Raw genomic sequence first — 21,239 nt, 5'->3', positions numbered from 1 at the left:
TAGGGGCCAGAGTGCATCCTTGCATTACCCCCTTAGTGACCAGGAATGACTGTGTTGATTCCCCTGCCAGCCCGTAATGGACAGAGGAACTGTTTTCTGAATACAGTAGACCGATTATTTCTATCAGATCGGAGGGGCCGTTCCGATAGGCGAGGATACCCCACAATTTTTCCTGGGATACTGAGTACAATGCAGTTAAGATCCAGAAAATACAGCATACAATTTCATCTTATTCAATACAACGTATTTCTGGATCAACATATACAGTGTACTCTTTTTCCTCCTAAATCCCGCCTGAAGGTCTCTGATAACATCATTGTTATTGGCGCAATCCTGCAGCCGGGACAACAAAACCTTCCTAAATAATTTACCTGAACTATCCAATAGGGAAATGGGATAGTAGTTTGCCAGTAAATTCCGCCCTCCCTTCTTGTACAGCAGAATTATTTCGGCCTTCCACCAGGACTCTGGTATCTGAACCCTCCTAATAATAGAGTTAAAAACTCTACAAAGGATAGGTGCCCATATTTCACCCTCATCACTGAAAAGATCCTCAGGAATGAGATCTGGGCCTGCAGCTTTACCCTGTTTCTGGGCAGAGAGAACACATTCTACTTTCCCCAAGGTAATACTCAAATGATCTGGCATATAAACGGGCACTGGGGCACAGGGCAAGAGCTGTAAGACTGTGCAGTTACAGTGGGCATAAAGAGACGGAAAAGGCCGCCACCAGTCATCTGTTGTTTCTCTATCAACAAGTCGGTAATGTTGTCCTTGTGCTGAGTAACTCACCAGTCGGAGCATTTGTATGTTCACTGCCCCTGTAAGTGGCCATATCCTTGGTGATTGGGTGCTTGCTGCAGACTGTAGAGGTGTTGCGGTTTGTGTTTGAGCCCTGGTCTCTTCCATTGAAAGAGTTAATGTTATTTGATTGGTTCTGTGGTTCCTTCCTGTTCAATGTGATGTTCATTGATGATATTGTGATGCGACTCTGTCAGTCCACCCAAAGTTCCTAGATATTTATTCATCAGTCCCTTCAGGTTGATAGGTGATTTCCTATAGTTCTGTTAGCAATCCCATCGAGTCAGTTGCCAAAGGCCAATCCAACATCATTTATTTTGTGGCAGCTCGTCGATTGGGGCGAAGAGGGTGGTGCCTTCCCTAATCTGAGCCACTCCCACTGTTAATACGGTGCAGCCAGGACTCTCAATCTTTGGTAGCATTGCCTGTCTGAATTGTGCATTTGTGGGCAGAGGGGCGCTTTTCTGGAAAGCCGCACTACAAACTTCTGATGTGCAGGTGGCATTATGGAGACTTTTTTAAACTGCTGGGAATGAGTCCTAGTGGGGCGATAGCTTCATGCGCACCTGTATTTGCAAACAGACTTTGACCCTGCCCATTGCCTCTGCCTCTCATAGACCGGGGTGGGATTGGGGATGCTGGCCCAACCGCAGGCTTTGATATGCATTGGCAATGGGCACAGTCAAACTGTTACTCACTTTGTATGCCGGTCCTATTAACATGCCCACCCCTCCAGTAGGAAGCACGCACAACAGACTGCTCTAGAAAAAGCTGGTTGCTGCATGCACAATCTCACGTTTTAAACATCATGGATGATTAAAGAAGATTTTCTCTGCATGGGGAAGGCTCTGTGGAACATTTTGGCCCAGCTCGCTGCGCCAAAGAAGCAGCTTCCTACTCTTCTATTCGGGAACCCACAATTGGGGCAGGCAGCCAAGTCACAGGTGGGTACAATGTGGGAGGTTACTCGGCTTCACTCAGGGATATGGACGAGCGAATGTGCCTGGCAAATCCGGTTTAAATTAGGACACTGCATGCACCGTTTCAAAACAATAGTTTCTGTGGTTATGTTTTGTCTCGTTATAGCTCTTACACGACTTGGACGAGCCCTTTATTTTTATCCAAATATATCTAACAAGTGAGTCGGAATGAATATCTAATAGCCCGGGTATTGACGTATTAATAAAAGCAGCTGTTGTGGAAAGTCAAAAGTTCAGTCAAAGCAGCTGGTGACAGCCAGTTTCAATATTTCTGTCATATGTTTTCCGGGTGTCATAATATCGTCAGTTACTAATTGCAATAAGAAGGTGATTAGCCTGTCATTGTGGGTGCAGGGGTGCTGCTGGGTCTGGAAAAGATCCAGGGCTACGCCAATGCCTGGTCTGTCAGGACTCAGGAATAGCTAGCCTTTTGGCTGTAGCCACTGAGCTTCTATCCAGAGCTACAGACGAAAGATCCGAGGTATAGACCCCTCAGCACCCTCCTTGCCCCCCTCCAGGAATGTCTCTGCATCATGGAAACTAAAATAATAGCTCTGAGATGTGACATCATGTTACACAGTCTACAGAACGTGCCTCAGAGCTCTTGACATCCTAAAAAATGTAATGTTTGCCCTTGTAAATATTGCGGGAATGTGTCCTTGTGTGAGTGTGCACCGCTTCATTAGCCATGCTTCATTAATATCTTCTCTATGCTTCATTAATATCTTCTTCATGCTTCATTCATATCTTCTCCACGCTTCATTAATATCTTCCCTATGCTTCATTAATATCTTCTCCATTCTTTATTAATATCTTCTCTATGCTTCATTAATACCTTCTACATGCTTCATTCATATCTTCTCCATGCTTCATTAATATTAATATCTTCTTTTCAGGGCCTCACTCTGATAAACCGCGCTGGCGAGGATCAGGGGTGTATTTCTGATTTCCATTGTTGTACCAAGCGTTGTACTTACTCGTGAGTGACTGACAGCTGGTGCACTCAGCAGGGGTGGGTGGGTGATCAGCAGCAGTGGAGAAGGGAGTGGTAGCACAGAGGCAATTCCAAGAGTGTGCAAGCACTGAAGACATTAAAATCCTGAGCAAGAAGGGACCACGTGTTAGTATTGCAAAGCCTGCACCAGGCTCCAGATGCATCGCACAGTCAGTTGCCAAAGTAAAACTAAAGAGACCTGTAACCCCCCCACCCCCACTCCCTAAGGCTCCCATCTGCCCCCACTTAGAAATGATGTGTCAGAGGTACAGGTAAAGTGATTCGGGACCATCAGCCTTTTGCATGAACTCATGAGCACACGTGTCCCATTCAAAGGGACGGTGCATCAGGAAAATAAAGCAATGTGGAGGCCAATCAGAACGCTGTGAATACTATATTTTTGGCCTAGCTTAACAGGACGTCCATTTAAAAGGACAAAGGTTTGAAAGGGCGTACCAACTGCGTTCCGCTGTAGTAGAGAGTGGCAGCCCTGGAAGCATGTGGGAACAGGCCAAAACACTGCAAAAAGGGACAGCGATTGTTGTCTGCACGCCTATCAATATAGATGGTAAAACGGGCCAGGAGGGTGGGAACCCAAGGTAGTGAACTGACTGCCACGAGGCATTGGCACATTGTGCATTGTGCTTTTCTGCTGCACTCTTTGCAAGGGGTGGCCAGTGTCTCCTTCGCTAAGCCCCAAATTATGATACAGTATTTTGGAGACTGGAGCGGGGGGATTTTGCTTTACCTTTAACTTCATAGTTTAATAATATGTTATTTGTGTGTGTCTTTATATGGTCTCACTAAGTTATGCATAGGACCAGGAGCCGCAGGTAAAACGGAAACGTCTTGATTATTACAGATGCAGGATATGTCAGCCTCAAAGCTCACAGGACACAAGACACCGGTAGGTAAAAGGGGCACCCACCGGCCGCCCTCGCTCTCAGCCAGCCTCTCTCCAGCCGTCACCAAAGGAGCACTCCCACCACATTCCACTCTATGAATACTCATGACATCATATCCATACAGCGCAGGCTGGCTACGAGGAAAGTACATCACACAATGGGCTACCCAGAGAATAAAACACATTATATGAGAGGGCATGCCTAATGGATGAACACACGTAAAAGGGAAATACCCGAATATATGAAAATAATCAATTTAAAATCAGGTCAGCATGAAAGTGTATGGGTGATGGTGGTGGAATCTGTATTTTTAGCAAATAAAATAAGATAGGATGAGACACAAAATCAATAGCAGTCTAAAGGAAAGACTGCATTTACATCTGCAATTTTTTAGCAGACAAATACCTAAGAAACTCTGCTATGAGGAGCTTGGGCAACCGTAGCAATTAAAAAAAAAAAAAAAAAAAAAAACTGTAAGCAGACAAACCGTTTAATAGCAAGAATACAAGCATCACAGTCCAGTAACAACAAAATAGCACTGCAGTGAAATGTGATCAATCTTGTCCAATCCTGGTGAATTTCGTGTTCCATGGAAAGTGGTCAGAATGTACAGCAAGCTTTCAACAAGCCCATTTAAGTCAGGGCGCCAATGAAGGAATATAATGGGGAGTTTATGGTTGTGTGTTTCACACAGTACCAGATCTAGTCTCCATCATCCTCGATGCTCTAAACGGCCTACCAGTGGCCAGATCATAACAATTCTGGCTCACCCGCTTGACAACATGTGTGCCCTGGAACAACTGTATATTTCCTTGTGTCTCAGTTCCATTGTCTATCTGGCAGACAGCAGGCAATGTGGGTTCTAAGAAACAGCTTGCACCCCTACCCCGTTTTCAATGCTGTTGATGGAAAATTTGCTGAACAAATATGTTCTTCTGTAAGCTTGATCATGACACAGTTTTTCACAGACAGAAATCTGACAAGCAATGTGTGCAGACCTGTTGGAATGCATAAAGGTATACAGCAAATGACCTATAGAAAAGAAGCTGGCAGAATCCTCAAGAATACCAATCCTCAAAATAGTGCAAAGGTATGCAACCATTGCTACCTGCAGAGATGTACCCTTTTGCATCAGAAAAACAGTGAGCTATTTGCAAGTATATAAGTGAGGATTCGTTTGAATGTGATACGCTGTAATGGTTGTAATCTTCAAGAGTGAAGGTATGCATGTTTAATATCGTTTGGGGGAAAATATTCAGATGCCATTCTGTTTTGCTCTGATGTATTGCATAAAATACATTCTGAGGGAGAAGTCTAATCAAGAAAATAAGTGTGTACCATGCTGACAGAGAGTAGTTGTAGCCTTTATTCTTGACAAAAGTCTTCATCAGGGGCGGTTGTACTCACTCTGGTGCCAGCAGATCCCAGGCAGAGGGATACTGGGTAGATTGCCAGCTGCTCGCTGACGTATTAAATGGATGGTTTACTTCAAGATCAGAGAGTAACTTGAAAGGTAGACCCCAAGGGTTTTCTGGGCAGTAATGGTTGAAATCCATTGATCCCCTTCCCTTCCCATCCCCATTCGATGCAATGCTTCTAATCTAGTGCACTGTCACTGTTGCTGGCCTGTTGGTGTTTCCCTGAAGCAGTCATGTGGAATAGGTCTTATTCCGTGTGAGCATAGCTCTCAAGTTGCCAACAGTTTACCATTATTACTTGACCAGGATTCGGTTCACCCTCAGGGCCACCCCCAGGCCCTCCATAGATATCAAAGGACTCTTATCCACCGAAAACCTTTACTGCCTAATTTTCTTTCCCTGGCAATTTAGGGTGTGAGCTACTGATTTGTTATTTTAAAAGGCAAGATATTTTAAGAGCATTTCTGCGGAGGAGCTTAGTACCCCCACCTCAAGCATCTCACCCATATTGCTTATATGTTGAGAGCCAGCGTGTGAAACACGTGCAGTACCAGCGAAAATACTGACACCAAGAAGAATCCTGGAAGAAAGGTTCCCGTTAAGAAAGCCATACCTTCACACAAGGCAGTATGATGGCCATTTGAATGAAATCCCAGAAGAAGCATGAAAAAAGAGCAAGAGAGCAGATTGGTGACATTGCACGAAGTAAAACTGACGCACCTAGAAGAGATGCAGAGACACGAAAGTGAAGATAGTCTATAAGGCATCAAGAAAGTATCAAAGATAAGTGACATCTCGGGCTCGAGATGAAAAGGCTTATGCTACAGAAAGGATGAAGATATCAAGTTATTTTACATGTGTACAGATGCAAAGAAACGCAAGCAGACCAAGTATCCTTGAGGCTAGCTATGTAGTGAATAGATTGCGCCATGCGCCAATATATAGGTGTATAGGAGTAAATAAAGAATGAATGATTCCACTACGTATTATAGAAGAGCTGGACCAGAGATGGAAGGCCTTTTTCAGTGTGTCGCAGTTGAAAAACAATTGAATTACAAAAGTGAATCTCAGAAAGGCGAGGCTGGATCACCCCCAAGAAGCCAAGGTCTTTTCGGACAGGAATGAGCAGATATTAGTTACAATCGTGTGAAAGAATGAAACTCCTGTTCAGAAGACATGAACGAAAACAAGGAAGACATCAGAGGTTCATTAAATAGTAGTATTTTAAATGCACCAGAGGTCACATTTGTGGTCTTCAGTCACATGGATGGATGCAACTGGACAAACATGATGAACAACACCTACGCAGAGAGGCAGAGCATGCCTCTACTCCCATGTATTCGCTAGAGCAAAGAACATTTCCAAGGACAAGTTCAAAGACTTAATTAACGTGCAGACCACTGAGGTGATGATAGATGATATGATAATTGGTGGGAAGCTATGGTTATGACCAGCTCACCAGCACCTGGAGGTCCAGACTGCGTGCTGCTGACGTGGGTGGAAAAGTATTGATGGATGTAAGAGTGCCAACCAATTGAAGGGGGCCATGTAATAAAGAGCCCTATAGTCTGTGTAGCCAATGATATGCTGTGTAGTTAGTGACATTCATAGTGACTTGTTTGAAGGGTGGGCTTTGTAATCCCACCTGACATTAAGGAGCCTATCACTCTCTTAGACTATTGTGGAACGTATACCTAGATGTTCTTTTTAAGCCTATCTCATTTACCACTACGTTTTTGTAGTTTACCACGTAGGATGACGTTAGCAAATAAATAGGTTAACGTCAGCCAATAAAGATGTTCACATGTCTGGGGTTGCTGTTGGTACTCTTGTTCAGAGGAGAATTGCCTAGCATTTCTCAGGTTAGAAATGGGTTTGGCGCTCCCTTTGATACTCCGGGTTCACTCTCATAGCCCCTTGGGTGTACCTTAATCCAAGGTAGTTCTCATGGAATGAAAATATGTTAATTGGCTCAAGTGAAGATCAGTACATGTGCATTAAATTGGCACAGCAAAGCTAGAATTCACTTATTTGAAAATATGCTTTTGGGCGAGTAATCAGGATTTGGGGTTTGAATGCCCAAAGCTGAAATGTTTGAGGGAGAAAAGAAGATAATTTTATTGAAATGATCTTTGGTCTTTTCTCCCCAGAACATTACCGATGTGCCCAAACCCCTACCCACACCCCCACCCACACCCCTACTCACACCCCAACACACCCCAACCCCCCACCCCCGTACTTACCTTGCATTCAGTCTTGCTGTGTCACTGCAACGCCTGTTCCCTTTCACTTCCGTGATCGGGAACCAGCATTGCAGGGTCCTTTCCTTTTTTTTTTTTTTCTTCGGGTCAGCTGCAGGGGTGTCCCCCGCAACCCCTGCTCATTATACTGTATATTATAGTGAGCGGGGTGTTGCAGGGGACACACCCACATCCCCGGCAGCCTTTATTTTCCGTAACTGCAGACACCTGCAGTCCTTTTTATTGTTCTACTTACCAAAAGTCAAACTTTGGTAAGTAGAACAATGAGTAGTATCTGTTTTAGAACTTGGAGGTGTCGGACTTTTGAATTCAGTCTTTTTGGCAGAAACCAGAAATCACAATATACGACCAGGGAAATAATATTTTGCAGTTCATCATTGGACATAAGACACACCTTTTGCATGCAGTTGGCGGGGTGTTTGTATGAGGTATGCATGTGTTCAGAAGAGCTGCCCTAGCTCATCTTGCGCTCTCTTCCGCGTGCTCATATGTTATGGTGTGCTGTCAGTGGGTTCAACTTCTGCCTATCCTTACGCTGCAGCGATGTGTACTTGCAGCAGGCTTTTGAATACCCAGCCTTTCTGGTGGCCATTCCAGAACATACAGATGCACCCAGTGCAATGTAACTCCTATGTGGGAAGCTGCTTGGTAGATGTCTGGCCAGTGCCTGGTTAGTGTGGTGCTGAGCAGGGATTACTAAGGAGGAGACACCAGAGGGGAGGGCAGGATGGCCAATACGCTGGGTATGGCAGGCATCCCAGCATTCCTTCTCCTGCCTTTCCTTGGGTAAGTGAATACGCTGCTTCAGAATGTGTTTACGAGCAGATCGGGGGTGGACGTCTCAGCGTATCTAGCGATGAAACTCTACTATTCAAAGTTCCAAAACTATTGTGAAAAGTGATTGTGGGTGATTTCTATTGACAATGATTCATGCAGTTGGATATATTGTCACAGTTGACTCTCCTCAGGGTCAGTTAACTTAACATTGACAGTGTTTTTCCATGAAACCAACTCCCTGTGAATTTGTGCATTTGGATGATAGCTACGTAATGAAATTTATGTAATGTAATTTGGCATTTGTAAAGCTCCTTTTCCCATTGGTATGCACTCAAAGTGCTGTAGGCAAACACCCGTGGGGGAGCCAAGTCCATGGTATGGGAGATTAGAATGCTTGTGGTAGGTAGGTGTGACTATGTCCCTACTAGCGACCCATGTTGAGCTGGCTTGTGGAGGGGTGCTGTGCGATTGTTTGTAGAGTATGCGAGTGCAGGAGACTGATTATTTGCCCAGCTAGACCAAATTATTGTCAAGGGACATAACTGCATTGTAATGGCTGAGGTGGTGTGCAATGTGTCTTTGAGTAGCGCATGATTGAAGAAACATGCAGGTGGGTGGGCATGCCTGTGGATATCTTCCACCGACATGGATTGTGATATGTACCCATGTGTCCTGGCTGGTTTCTAGTTTCATTTAATTGACGCTGCAACAAATACTTAGTAGTAACATATTAGTCACAGTCCCTCCATTCAAAAACCTTTCCATGAACAAGACGCGTAGCTAATTGTAATGTAAGTTGCCTGTTGATACCTTATTTGAAGGTTAATTGGCAACTAAACAGAGGAGATGGTTAACCGCTGAACTGGGGTATTAAAGTCTTCGGAGCTGAGCCCCTGCCAGCTTGCCTTTGCCTTTTCTAAGAACGCACAGCCTCTTTCCAGACCCTTCAATACATAGTTTCCTCTACAGAGGTGAGACAAGACAAGGAAGCATGATCTCCTGACCTTAATGTAATGTGACACATTTTGCTGCATCTCCCCCTTCCTACAGACAGTCACCTGGGATCACATATGGCTGGTAGTGCTCCACATCTGCACAAACTGTTGTTGATTTCTTGTGTTGACTGATACTGGCTATTACTATGGTGCTGTCAGCAGCAAAATGTTAGTAGGAGACACTACCCATTAGTGCACAGTTACTGTACTTTTATCACAGCCTTGTTGGCTTCTAGCTCACAAAGGCAGGAAAAGAAGTGGATTGAATTCCAGTTTGGTTTCACAAGCTCAGTCTCACCCTGAATATACTACTGGATTTGTTGGACCACAGCTACTGGTCAGTTAGTGTTTGCATAACCACTGAACATGCCCATGCATGCCTGGTGATGCATGGGATTGCTGGGATTCATTTATTTACATGTTTAAACAGGACTTGTGAGTGTGTGGCTTGGGGTCTCTCTTAGGTACATGCCAATTTTGCCCCTGTCATGCTCTTTTGTACTTCATTTGGAAAGCCCCCCTTCTTGGCGCTGGAAGTCTGGGTATCAAGCTTTGCACTTTGGTCATTTGTTGACCTGACTCCTTTTACTTGTGTGCCCAGTGGGGCTTCTCTAATATGGGGCTGCCTACTGAGTTTGTGGGTGCTTTTGGATGGTGATCTTCACCCTCCTCATGTACCCTGTTCCCTGCGTTTTGAGGTTGGGTCTGGTGGCTTCTCCTGCTCTTACATTCTAGGGAAGATGATTCCTCTCGAATTTTGTTTCCAGGATGGCCTTCTACTTCTCCCCTATGCTGGGGTGTAGGATTACACATCTCTGCTAGGGTACCCCCGGTCTATTCTGGTTTGTCCCATTAGGGTGATCAGATTAGATGGCTTCATTGCCTCCCCGGGCTTCTCTCCTCTCCTAGTTGATGGATGCCTGGATGGGTGTTGCCCCACACTTGTCTAGCAAGGATGGCCAATTCTGTGAAGCAAGGATGGAGGACATGAGTTTCTTTGGTTGATTGGGTGTTATTGGTTGCCAATCTGGTCTTATTTTGAGCATTTGTCTTTAATGAATTGAGATGATGATCTGAATGGCTTCTCAGGAGGCTGCCTCACTAGTTCACATGAGTCTTGATGCTGCTCTTCAGGTTCATGTCATCTGCTTGTCTGAATGTGCTGGACTTGGTTCCTTCTCAGCTCTCCTCACTCCTGTTCTGGAATTCCTTCCACCTCATTATTTTAAGAGTACAGATTTATGGAGGGAGTATGTCCTTGTATTTCCTTTGTGCTTGCTGTACCCCGCAGTGATGGGATCACTGGGCTGTGGGATTCTCATCTCTTGGTTCTCCCTTCTTCCTGGATATTCTTCTGTAATTCTCTTTGGGGTTGTCGTTATTGGGTATATCTAGGGTGTTGCTATGGGCTGGCCCAATCTTGTTTAAAGGTATAATTCATGTATGTATATATTAGGATGAGAAAGAGGGACTTGGAGGTAATGTTCTGATCACTTACCAGAAATCTTCATTACTCCTAGTCGTACTCTTTCTCATCCTGATACTCGGCACCCACCTCTCTTTCCATGGTAATCATATCCCCCAGGTTTATTTGATATGAACAGGAGGATTCTGGGACTGGTCAGAAGCTTTCTGCTCCAGAGAGGGGGGTAGGGCATAAAAAGAAAATAAGACGAGGAAGATTATGTCTAGGAGATTATAATAGAGATTTTAATAGAGTCTAATATAAATTATTCAGAGCAATTTCTTCAATGGAGAGTGATGTTGAAGGAAGTCGTATGCACACAGAAAGGTAACACGTGTCTTAAAGATCACACATGCAAGCAGGTGGCCATGAGGTTGGAGGGCCATAAGAGGGCCATGCACCGATGCAGCAGATTTAGATGGCGGTGAGAGAAAATGACAATAGCACAAACTTTACTCCAAAGAGAAGAAAAGGGGAAATTAGCACATCAGCAAGAAAGAGGGAATTATTGAGAGTTTGCGATACTAGATCCATTTTAGATATCGTAATAACAAGACGTCACATTCATGTGGAGCTGCATCTGTCAGAGTTGTGGGCCACCGATTTGCCCACATGTGCACATTTATGATGATAGATTTGAAGCAGTGTATTCAATTGCTTCTAAAAGGCAAGCAGTTCTGGCTGTTGGCAACTTCCAGGATATATTGGAACACTCCCTGACTGCATTGCAAATGGAGACTTGCATACTTACCCTTTCCCTACAGCGGTAGGGAACTAGCAAGGCCATTTTGACTTCACATGGTTTCTATAGCATTGGCTGTGGGCTTTCAGAGGACTGCTTTGTGAAGGCAATTCACAGGAATCTGTACACTACGCTAGCTTCTATAGAAAGCAGGCACTTTTGGTAGGCTTAACAATTTATTTTGCTTTCTCTACTTCTAAAAGCAATCTGGAATCAATATTTAGGGACTTTGGCTTTTATGTAGCATTGGTAGATAAGGTAGCATTGCATTGTATTTGTTTATTTATTGGGTATTTATAATGTGCCTATACACAACGTGTTTCAAGGCACAACGAGACAAGGGGGGCAGGGATGACAAAACACTTGGCCTTGTGATTTTCGGATTGTGCTAGTGCAGTAACACGAAGTGCGGAGGAGAGGGGCAGGTGGAAGTGCCGGTGGGTGGAAGGGTCCATGGGTTAAGCGAGTGCCTGGGAAGGCCAGGTGGACAGCGCCAGGAGAATTCAGCGAGTGCAGGGGAAAGAAGGTCCACATACTAAGTACAAAGTACTGGACTGGAGGGGCTCAAGAGGTGCAGGCCCAGTCAGGCTAGTGCAGGAGGAGGGAGCCCGGAAGGGCAAGTGCAGGTAAGGGAAGGGGGGTCAGTGGAGAACAAGTGCAGGGGTAGACTGGTGCCCTGTATGAATCTGAAGGAACCAGGCAGCCAGTCAAGAGGCAGAGGGGTACTTTCGCAGGGAGTGGGAGAGGGAAGGAGGAAGAGAAAAGGAGGGTCTTGGGAAGCTTCCTGAATTTAAGGAGATCTCGCTCAAGTCTGAGAGGGACAGGGAGGCCATTCCAGAGGGAAGCACCTACTGAGGAAAGAGCTCAACCCCCCAGTCTGTGCTTTGCAAAGCGTTCGATCTGCAGAAATTTGCAGCTAGAAGATAGAAGGGCTCTAGCAGGGAGATATTTAGGGAGAGAGAGTGGATGAAGCTGGGTTCCATGCCCCATAAAGCCTAGTGGATTATTCAGAGTGTCTTCAACTTGATCCTTGCAGATGTGGTCCCTGGGCTCGAGGTCAAGGATAAGACTAGCAGTCCTATTCAGGATTAGTTGAAGGGGGGAAAAGGGAGGAGTTTGGTAGATTGAGGAAGATGCTGTGCAGTAGTCCAGCCTGGAGAGGACCAGAGCTCTGGAGACATTGAGTTTCTGGAGGAAGGTGAGGAAAGGGAGAATGCCTCTGAGGAGATGCAGCTGAAAGTGGGCCTTCTTGACATGGTCTGTGATGCGAGTAGAGAAGGAGAGAGAGGAGTCAAAGATGCCACCAATGTGTTTTTCCTCACAGAAGGGTGAGAGGAGGGGGCCAATTGAGGGCGGCCAGTATGTGGGAGGGAAGGAGGAAGCTGGGGTCCCAATGAGAAGGATCTCAGTCTTTAAGGCAGAGATTGTTAGCAGTGCACTATGCCTGAATAGCAGACAAACGGTCAGGAATGAGAGAGGAAGAGGAGGAGGCAGAGAAGAGAAGCTTGAAGTAAAGCTGCACTATCAACCCTCAGCTGGACAAGCGTCTGCCTGGTCAAGTGGAGAATGGTAACTTTCAGAAATAAAGTGTTTCTTCTAGGGAGAAAAGGATGGTGGTGTCGCATCCAGGCATGGAGAGCTGCAGAAGAGTAAGCAGAAGCATTTGACTTATGTCACTTGATTACAGTTAGTCATCCTACTTTCCTGCGTTGCCTCTTTTTGAGATTAATTCATCTCCCTTAATTTAGCTAAATTATAGGGAAGAAAATAATGAGATTCATTGGGGATTATCTTTAGGGATCCACCTCTGATACAATGGAGATCTTAACTATTTTTGAATGACAGTGCTGAGAGATATATTTGCTGCCATTTATCGTCCACATGCCATTGGCCTGCAACATTGAGATTGCACATCAACTCACAGATTGATTCCATGCACACATTAAACTTTACAACGCTTCCTCTTTAAGATCCATGAATACTTTATGGGAGGGGATTATGACGCCAAGTCTCTCATGCTAGATTGGGGTCTTAAATGTTTTAATGAGCCTCATTACACAGGGTCAAGGACACACCGGATGCTAATTATGACTTGTTGACCCAGCAATACCCCTCTATTTATATTCACTGGTTAACATGGTGCATTGAAGTTTATCTGGGTGTCTCTTATGTAAGTGATTTTTTTTATGTTTCAACACGTTTTACTCTTCTATGTATTTGACCGCTTATTCCAGAGATGCCGGCATCCTCTTACAATACCCAGCAATTTGTATATGGTGGCATAGTTTTATTTTATTTTGGTAACAGGGCACACCGATCTGTGCATGCCATTGAGACACTTGTTGATTTTCAGTTAATTCAATACCTGTGAATTTGTTGGAGGAGTACTGCACTCTATAGTTTTCAGGGGCGGAAGAAAATGACACGCACATTTAAATTAGGCAGTGTGCTTTGTGTGCTGTTACTGCTATGTGGAAACTTTAGGATTTGAGGCAGTTTGTCCCTCCATTCTTTGTTCCCCTGCTTGTCTTCTGGGTAGTCAGAGTGGACATTGTTAAAGTCATTCCACTCGGTGTTTGATGGACCAGGTATAAGCTCACCAATAGGCAAAGGAAGGCATGGAGGTGCGATGACATCCTTAAAAACATCCCCACACTGCATGATATGCCTCACACCATGAAGGGGGTCAAAATGGTGCAGGACTGTCTACTAGGCCAGTGCTAAAAATGAAAGGTTTCCATGAAAATGAAACAAGTCGTCCATTGTACATGCACATACATGCACATACATGCACATTGCACGTGAATACAAGCATACTTTACACAATGCAAAGTCTCAACAGCTACCTCAATACATGCAGGCAGATTTCTTCCAGAAGCTGTGCCGGAACTGGAAGAAAAAAATATTATGAAAACGCCCTCCTCCTTGTGAGGAAGGGTGGGGTTCGGGCCCAGGGGCATGGTCAAGGGCCATGGCAGAGGCACATCATAAAACACCCTGTCTCTCCATGGAACCTAAGACTGGCAATTTGCATGAAAGCTACGAGCATTTTGGTAACAAAACAAGCCAAACTTTTTATTTGTATTTCAAGTAGGTCTGTGCTAGTGATTGAGCAGGGAAACCCTTTGACAATTAGAAGTTGTGCTCTGTGTTTTTTGTCAGCCACAGCACTCACCCTAACACAAATATGTCTGTGAATTGCAAGGCATATATACGGATTTGGACAGCCTTTCAGTAGGATGTGAGACTTCAGGTGCCTGCCAAGTCTTCTAAAGCAACACTTGTCCTCGTGAGAGCTCAGCTTGGGAACAATCTAGGACGTTTCCTGGACTAGCCCCTGGCATCGGGATAGACCACAAACAGACAAGACAAACTTTGCTTGGGCTCTGCTGTGCTTGCACCAGCCCATTCCCTACGCTGGCCACAGGGGCAGACCGACCAGCAGTGGGATTACCAAATCAGGGGCAGCATGTTCTGAATACCTCAGGTATAAGAATAGGAGAATGGACTGAAAACATGTAGAATAAAGTCAAGTAGATGAGCCCAAATACGTATGGAGTGGCCTGGGGTGCGGTGGCATGTGCTACCCGTGGATCTGATTGGCCAACCCATTATCCCAAACTATGATCATTATGTGTGTGCTTTCATGCCACCCCTGCATAAGTAAGTGCCACCCCAGTCAACACGCCGCTCCACCAATCCTGAATCTGGAAGCAGCATTTGCAAACCACTAATGAAAGTATCACTTTGACATCTGCAGAAGCCAAACAAATACTGTGGCCAGAATAACTGCTGTCCTAGGCCTTTCCTTGTAATTCATCACAAACAAACACTGGGCTTTATTCACAAAATATTTTCATTCAAGTAAATCTGAGCGTATGCCACATAATACAGGATTGACAAAGCCTGAAATGGGCAGATCTGGAAATGTTGAAATAACCTTTAATATGGTCATCAACAAATTGGATCACCAATAATGGTTTCAACTGCATCCCAGGGATGATCCAGAAACCTCTAAAATTGCTGAATGTTTAGCCTTTGTGAACGAGGTATGTAGAGGAGGTCCCAAATAAAGCCAGCACTCCAATCACCCATTTTGAAGTGCCAGGAACATTCACACCGAGATATGTGACAAATGATGAGCAAATAAAACCAGCAGAGAGCCGAAGTAGGGCTCTGTCCAGTACCTATCAGAAGAATAGCACTTATTGAAGTACCAATACCAAGGAAACCATGGACAGTAAGGTATCCATTGAGAAAACCATATCATCAAATGAAACAGAACGAAAATCGTCTGAGTGCAGTCCCTGAAGAAACCAAAAAGGTCTTAATGGAAGATGAATGGTGAGGTCACAAGAACCTAAAACTGACTCACATGTAGAAGAAATGACGACCAGAGAATGACATAAAGAGACGAAACGCCATGAACAAGGATATTGTAAACTTAGAGTGTGAAGGCGATGTCAAATAAAAGAAGCTTAAGCTGTAAGCACGCAAAGATATTTGACTAGTTTACAAGTGTACATATGCTTGGAACCGCAGAAAAGCTAAGTGAATCGTGCAGCTTGCTATGCTTAGTAGAGGGATAGTGCGGCAAGCGCCATATACATATTTACCTCAAATAAAGCACCATATATGATGTATACTTCCACTTTGCACAAAAAGCAGAATCAACAAAATTACAAAAGGCCATTCGAGAAAGGTTTTACAGTCAACGAAATCAGGAGCTGAGCAGAATCGAAACTCAGTAGAGGCAACTCGTGCCTAAGGAACCAAGGTCGTATCCATCAAAATGAACGAGCAGTAGCTACAATTAACTACTGAAGCAAGGACCAGAATATACTGCTTTGAAGAGGCAAGATTAGAAGGTGAAGGCAGGTGTTGGGTGAACATAAAATCAAATACACAAATTGTTGAGGAAAAGGCAACTCCACGCTGTCTGAATCACGTGACCAGCTGAACGAACAGAGAAAGATCCCCACACCTATGCATGCCTGTGAGCCAGGAGAAGATATCGAGGCAGAAGATGCAGTCTCGAGGCCAACCACTGCAAAATAATTGACACATAGCCACTAAAGTAATGATTGATTGGAGGAAGGCCGGGTGAGTTGAGAGGCACCCTGCACCTGGCTGACCATTCTGCGTGCTGCTAAGCAAAGTAAAACAAGTATGAATGGGGGTTGGTGCCAACCAAATCACAGTGGACCAAGTAATCTATGGTCCTATAGTTAGTAGAACCAATGGGACATCATACTTTTAGTGATGTCTGCAGTAGTCATTTTTGAAGGAAGGGCTTAGATTCCCACCTGGCAGTGTTTTCCCAATCCCCTCACTCCATTACCATATACAGTTATAATACCTAAAGTAAAGTTATCTTTTCCTAACCAATAGAATTGCATGTCAATTTTTGAGTGTTACACCTCAAGGATGATGAGTTTTAGTATAAATGTTAGGATTTTTATGAAGTTCATTGGACTTGAAGCGAGAAGGAAGATCGCACCATTGCTGATATTCATAACTCCACGTTTTTTGTACTTGTCACTAAACTGACTCCCTTTGCCAAACTGTTTGAGTTGTCCTTATTGATTGGTGTTGGAGTAATAAATCTGCACCCCCATGCATCTCATGGGTGCCGCTATCTTGTCTTAAAGTGCTTCTGAGCAAACCCCAACTCTATGGGCTGGTTCGGGGTCTCGGAGCACAGGTATAATTAAGTAGTTTCTAATCTGGGATGCTCATAGGCATGTCCTGATTTCCAACAGGAAAATGAATTGAGCCCAATGGACCCGATTCATGGAATTATCTGCGCAGAAAATAGGGTACTTGCGCGCGCAGCTCTCATGCAAATCCGCCTTCGTCGATTCATGGAATAAAATGCAAGGTACTTTTCCTGGACTTGCGTTGAGTTTGCGCTGGCTCAGCACGTCTGTGCGAGCTGTCGAGGGTCTTGCGTGAAACTCCACGCAAAGCATGGGTGTGGCTTGTGCAGATGGTTGGGAAGGGGGCGGAACACCAAAAATGGGGAAGAACATGTGAAAAAGTGGGCTTTCCCTCGCACGCCCACTATTCCGCTCCACAAAACATATTAATGGATTCGATTGCGCAACCACTCTGCCGGGAAATGGCTATGCAAGTCCTCAAGACGATCCGCCACACAAAGGTAGACGTAAGTACACTTGTGCGTAGGATAAGAATCATGCAAGTGGGACTGCATGTCAGATTTCGGGGTGCGTGTACTCAACCGGGGTTCCGATGTAGTTTAGGGGTGTGCGTAAGCAGTGTAATGTGACGCAGTAACCGCTTACAGTGTTTCGCTTGCAGATTTTCCAACTTTAGACTGAGTTACGATTTTCCATACGCATGTTGTCGGGGTGCCAGGAAAAGTTACGGGGGACCCAGCATAGGGTCCCCGAGATGCAGGTCTGTTTGCAGGGGATCCCACAAACTGTTTGAAGGGTGTATGCATTTGCGCCCAGGGGAGCGCGCAAATATAGCTGATCTGGCAGTTATTGCTTTGCATGTGGGCGTGTCTGAGGCGTTCCAGCCATGACTTGCAAATGCAAATACTTTGCGAGAACAATTCCATGAATACGCGGGCATGCTTTTTTCTTCTGCGCAGAGGGTCGCGCAGTGTCCTTCTCGGCGAGCCGCCTTTGCAGGATTTCTGCTCACATTTCCATAAATAGGGCCCAATGTCTTTTCCTCTTTATTGAATTGTGCACAGAAAATTTGGAACATAACTGTTCATATAATTCTTATTTTTATGTTTTGATTTGTATGTGGTAATGTATGTTGCCCACTTTCCAGTGATTTATGTGGTATTTGTGTTTACTAAATTGTCTACTTTCCAAAGGTGCTTCCAAAAACTTTACATTTCGTTATGTTTGAAGTAAAATAAAGTTTTATAATTCGACTGGCATTCTTAAGAACCCTTACGTTTGATGCCTCCTCATTATTTATCTATTATTCGTTCCTACTGAGATGTATTAAAATAATTGTTCCATCAATGAGGGATATGTACATTCACCAACCTCTCTACACGCAACATGGCTTCCTGATTTGCATTAAAAGCAGATTGAGTCGCAAAATCAATACCATTTAACAGCCTTTTCCTCACTGAAAAGAATACTCCACTAATTGCGTGCCTAATGAGCTCATACGTGCGCACTGCATTAAACACTTGTTTTTCATCATTGTATATAAAGAAATGACATTATTCCACTGCAATGTCCTTCAACATGAATTCATTTGGATTGGGGTTTGTTCAAGGGAATATTGAACTAAGAATAGCATTCTAAATCTTGCTAAGAAAAATAAGACTTCCATTTAAAATGTGTGACTCTTTCAACAGGTTTTGTCGCATATGAATGTATGAATGGGAAAAAAAGAAAGCCATACCTGTCTCCTCACGTGGACATTCCCTTCCACGGGTATGTTGTAGGCGCTACGGATCAAATTCTTTGCAATGAAATAGTAATACACGGAAATGATGGAAAGGGGAATGACGTAAAAGATGAGGAAGGAGGCCATGGAATGGATTCTTGGGTGGAGTCCATCCGAGTGCGGGTAGGGGGCGCAGCTGATGAAGGTTTTGTTGGTGCCTTTGTCGTGGAACGGGTGCAGGTCGGAGAAGACTGCTTCTGGAATGGCGAGCATCATCGACAGAATCCAGATCAGGGTGGCCTTGATGCAAATCTTCATCAGGGCATTGTTGGCTTGGATGTCCATAGGCCTCACGATGGCTTTATACCTGAAAAAAACAAGGGGACATGGGGGCATTTTACAGCAGTCTGTCTCTCTGTCAGCTTTTTAGCAACATGAACGCGAAGAGGCTTTTCTGCAGGGTTGTGTAAAACATTTTTTACTTTTATTAACATCAACAAGAAATGTGATACTTTGCAGAATGAGATCCCTCAGTAGGGAATTGCTTCTAGTTCATTTTTAAAACATGATTGATGTTTATTTAAGCAATAAGCCCCCCCCCCCACCCAGCCAGAAACAAAGGATAGGAATCTCTGCAGAGGGATTCCCAGTCGGGTAAAGCCCTGGTGAGGGCCAATCAGCATGTGTGTTACATTCTGATTGACCTTTGCCGGGTACTAATTTGAAATAATTTGCTATTTCGCAAAGTAACTTTTTTTTTATTGCTTCATTTTTTAAGAACCAGTCTTTGTAAAAATATCACTTTATAAATAAAGAACATTTTTTCCCTCTAACGGGTTCATTGCTTTTGCCGTCTTGCCACCATGAACATTTTCTGCGCAGTCTGAGGCAGGCCGTTTGGAAAGTCGAATATTTGTGTGAATTTTGGGGAGATCCACAATTAATAAGCACATCAGATTATGATACAAATGGAACCTTTCCAGTTTGCCGAGCCTAGCCATCCTGTCACATCCATTGTTTGTGTGCACCATTTCTAGAGGATCCATAGGCTGCATTTCTACCACCTGATGAAATAAAATACATTAAACAATGCTTCAGCTTGATTCTCAAACGTCAAATGGCCGAGTTTGACTTTCCCTACTGGGGGTGGGGTGATCAACATAATGTTAGTCTCCCTAGAGCAATAGCATGGACAAGCTACAAAATGATGGACGGGCTGCCCGGGGCTACTAAAGTGGTTCAGAAGCTTTGGTTCAAGCAAGTCCATCTAGCTTAAGCTGTCTGCCGACAAAACGAACGCAGCATCAACTGCCAAGAGCTGTTCTGGAAGCACCGAGAAGTTGATAAAACGCCTGCTGCTTTGTGTTAAGGTTTCCTCGGCTTTCGATTAACGATCGCTTTCCCTGAGGCAGGCCAGGCTATCTTGAGAAGTCTCAGGCGCCATTATTCATTTTTCTGTGAGTAGGAAGTGTAGCTGCGAGTTTCGAACGAGAATACTACAGTGCTCTCCAATTCTCGAGAAACAGCTCAGCTGTGCAGGACACCGGCATATGAACTTTGAATCATACACTGGGATATCACCAATTCCATCCGCTTCTTGGTCGCATAATGAGCAGAACCGATACACATTGTCACACCATGTGATTTTTCTTTTCATTGCATTGCAGTTGAGCAACCAATCACAAGACAGAAACTGTATTCAGTCCATTGGCCATAAAACATGTTTTGATTGTTGATGTTCACGCACCCCGCGATTATATCCTCTCTAATATTACCCACTTCCTAGCTGAAATTACATGATATGAATCTCGCGTTCAAGTATTTTAACTCTGTAAACAAAGGGCTATCTACGACCTCAGCCGGAGTCTGTTTCATGTAAATATTGCGAAATGAGATTAATAATCCTAGGCTTGTACCCAGTTCCTAGGACCTTCCTTTTTGTTTAACATGCCCCTCCCTACTTCTCATTAATGAACACTGGGATAGGAGGTACATTTTAGTCAGTCTTGGGATTGAAAAAAGTCAGCAAAAACTGGCTGTGGAGTAATAGTCAGCCCCACAGGGAATGTGAAAAAGAGGCGTTATTCTGTTTAGGGAGGGGTAACATTCCCCAGGCCTCATTATTCAGTGCTCTGCTTGCCTGCTCAAAACCCCACTTGAGAAATGATCCGAAAAGAAATAAATATAAGCAATCCCTGGTAAAGCCATCAGTTGTGGATTTAAAATGATCAACATAAAGACATTTGCCCATCATCCGCCAGCTGTCAGCTATTACCACATAATGTAATGTTTTATATAGCAATTCATTCTGGATTCCTACTGCTTGTAAGTGCAGTGAGGATATCTCCTACAGTGTTTTCTGTTACTCATCTTATTGGCCTCTTCTCAAGGACGAAGGAGTGGCTTGGCCCCAACATGATGAGACGGGACACATATGAGCTGACTGAGGAAGGGATTGACATACTCATCGACAGGCTTTCTTGCCACACATACTGCAGTTCTCTACGCTTGGATTTGT

General features: G+C 44.4%; 1 protein-coding gene across 1 annotated transcript in view; it reads right to left on the bottom strand.

The window, feature by feature from the left end:
• The window catches only part of GRPR (gastrin releasing peptide receptor), a 667,489-nt gene that overhangs the window by 232,432 nt on the left and 413,818 nt on the right, over positions 1 to 21,239 (bottom strand). Inside the window, exon 2 of the mRNA XM_069636796.1 lies at positions 18,737 to 19,088. Within this exon, the coding sequence (XP_069492897.1) occupies positions 18,737 to 19,088 (352 nt within the window). The remainder of the gene's footprint in view (positions 1 to 18,736; positions 19,089 to 21,239) is intronic.

Source organism: Ambystoma mexicanum, chromosome 7p (assembly GCF_040938575.1).
Source record: "Ambystoma mexicanum isolate Mex_15411 chromosome 7p, UKY_AmexF1_1, whole genome shotgun sequence".
Classification (NCBI taxonomy): domain Eukaryota; kingdom Metazoa; phylum Chordata; class Amphibia; order Caudata; family Ambystomatidae; genus Ambystoma; species Ambystoma mexicanum.
Note: the sequence above shows the minus strand (reverse complement) of the source record. Positions and strands in the feature narration are given on the sequence as shown.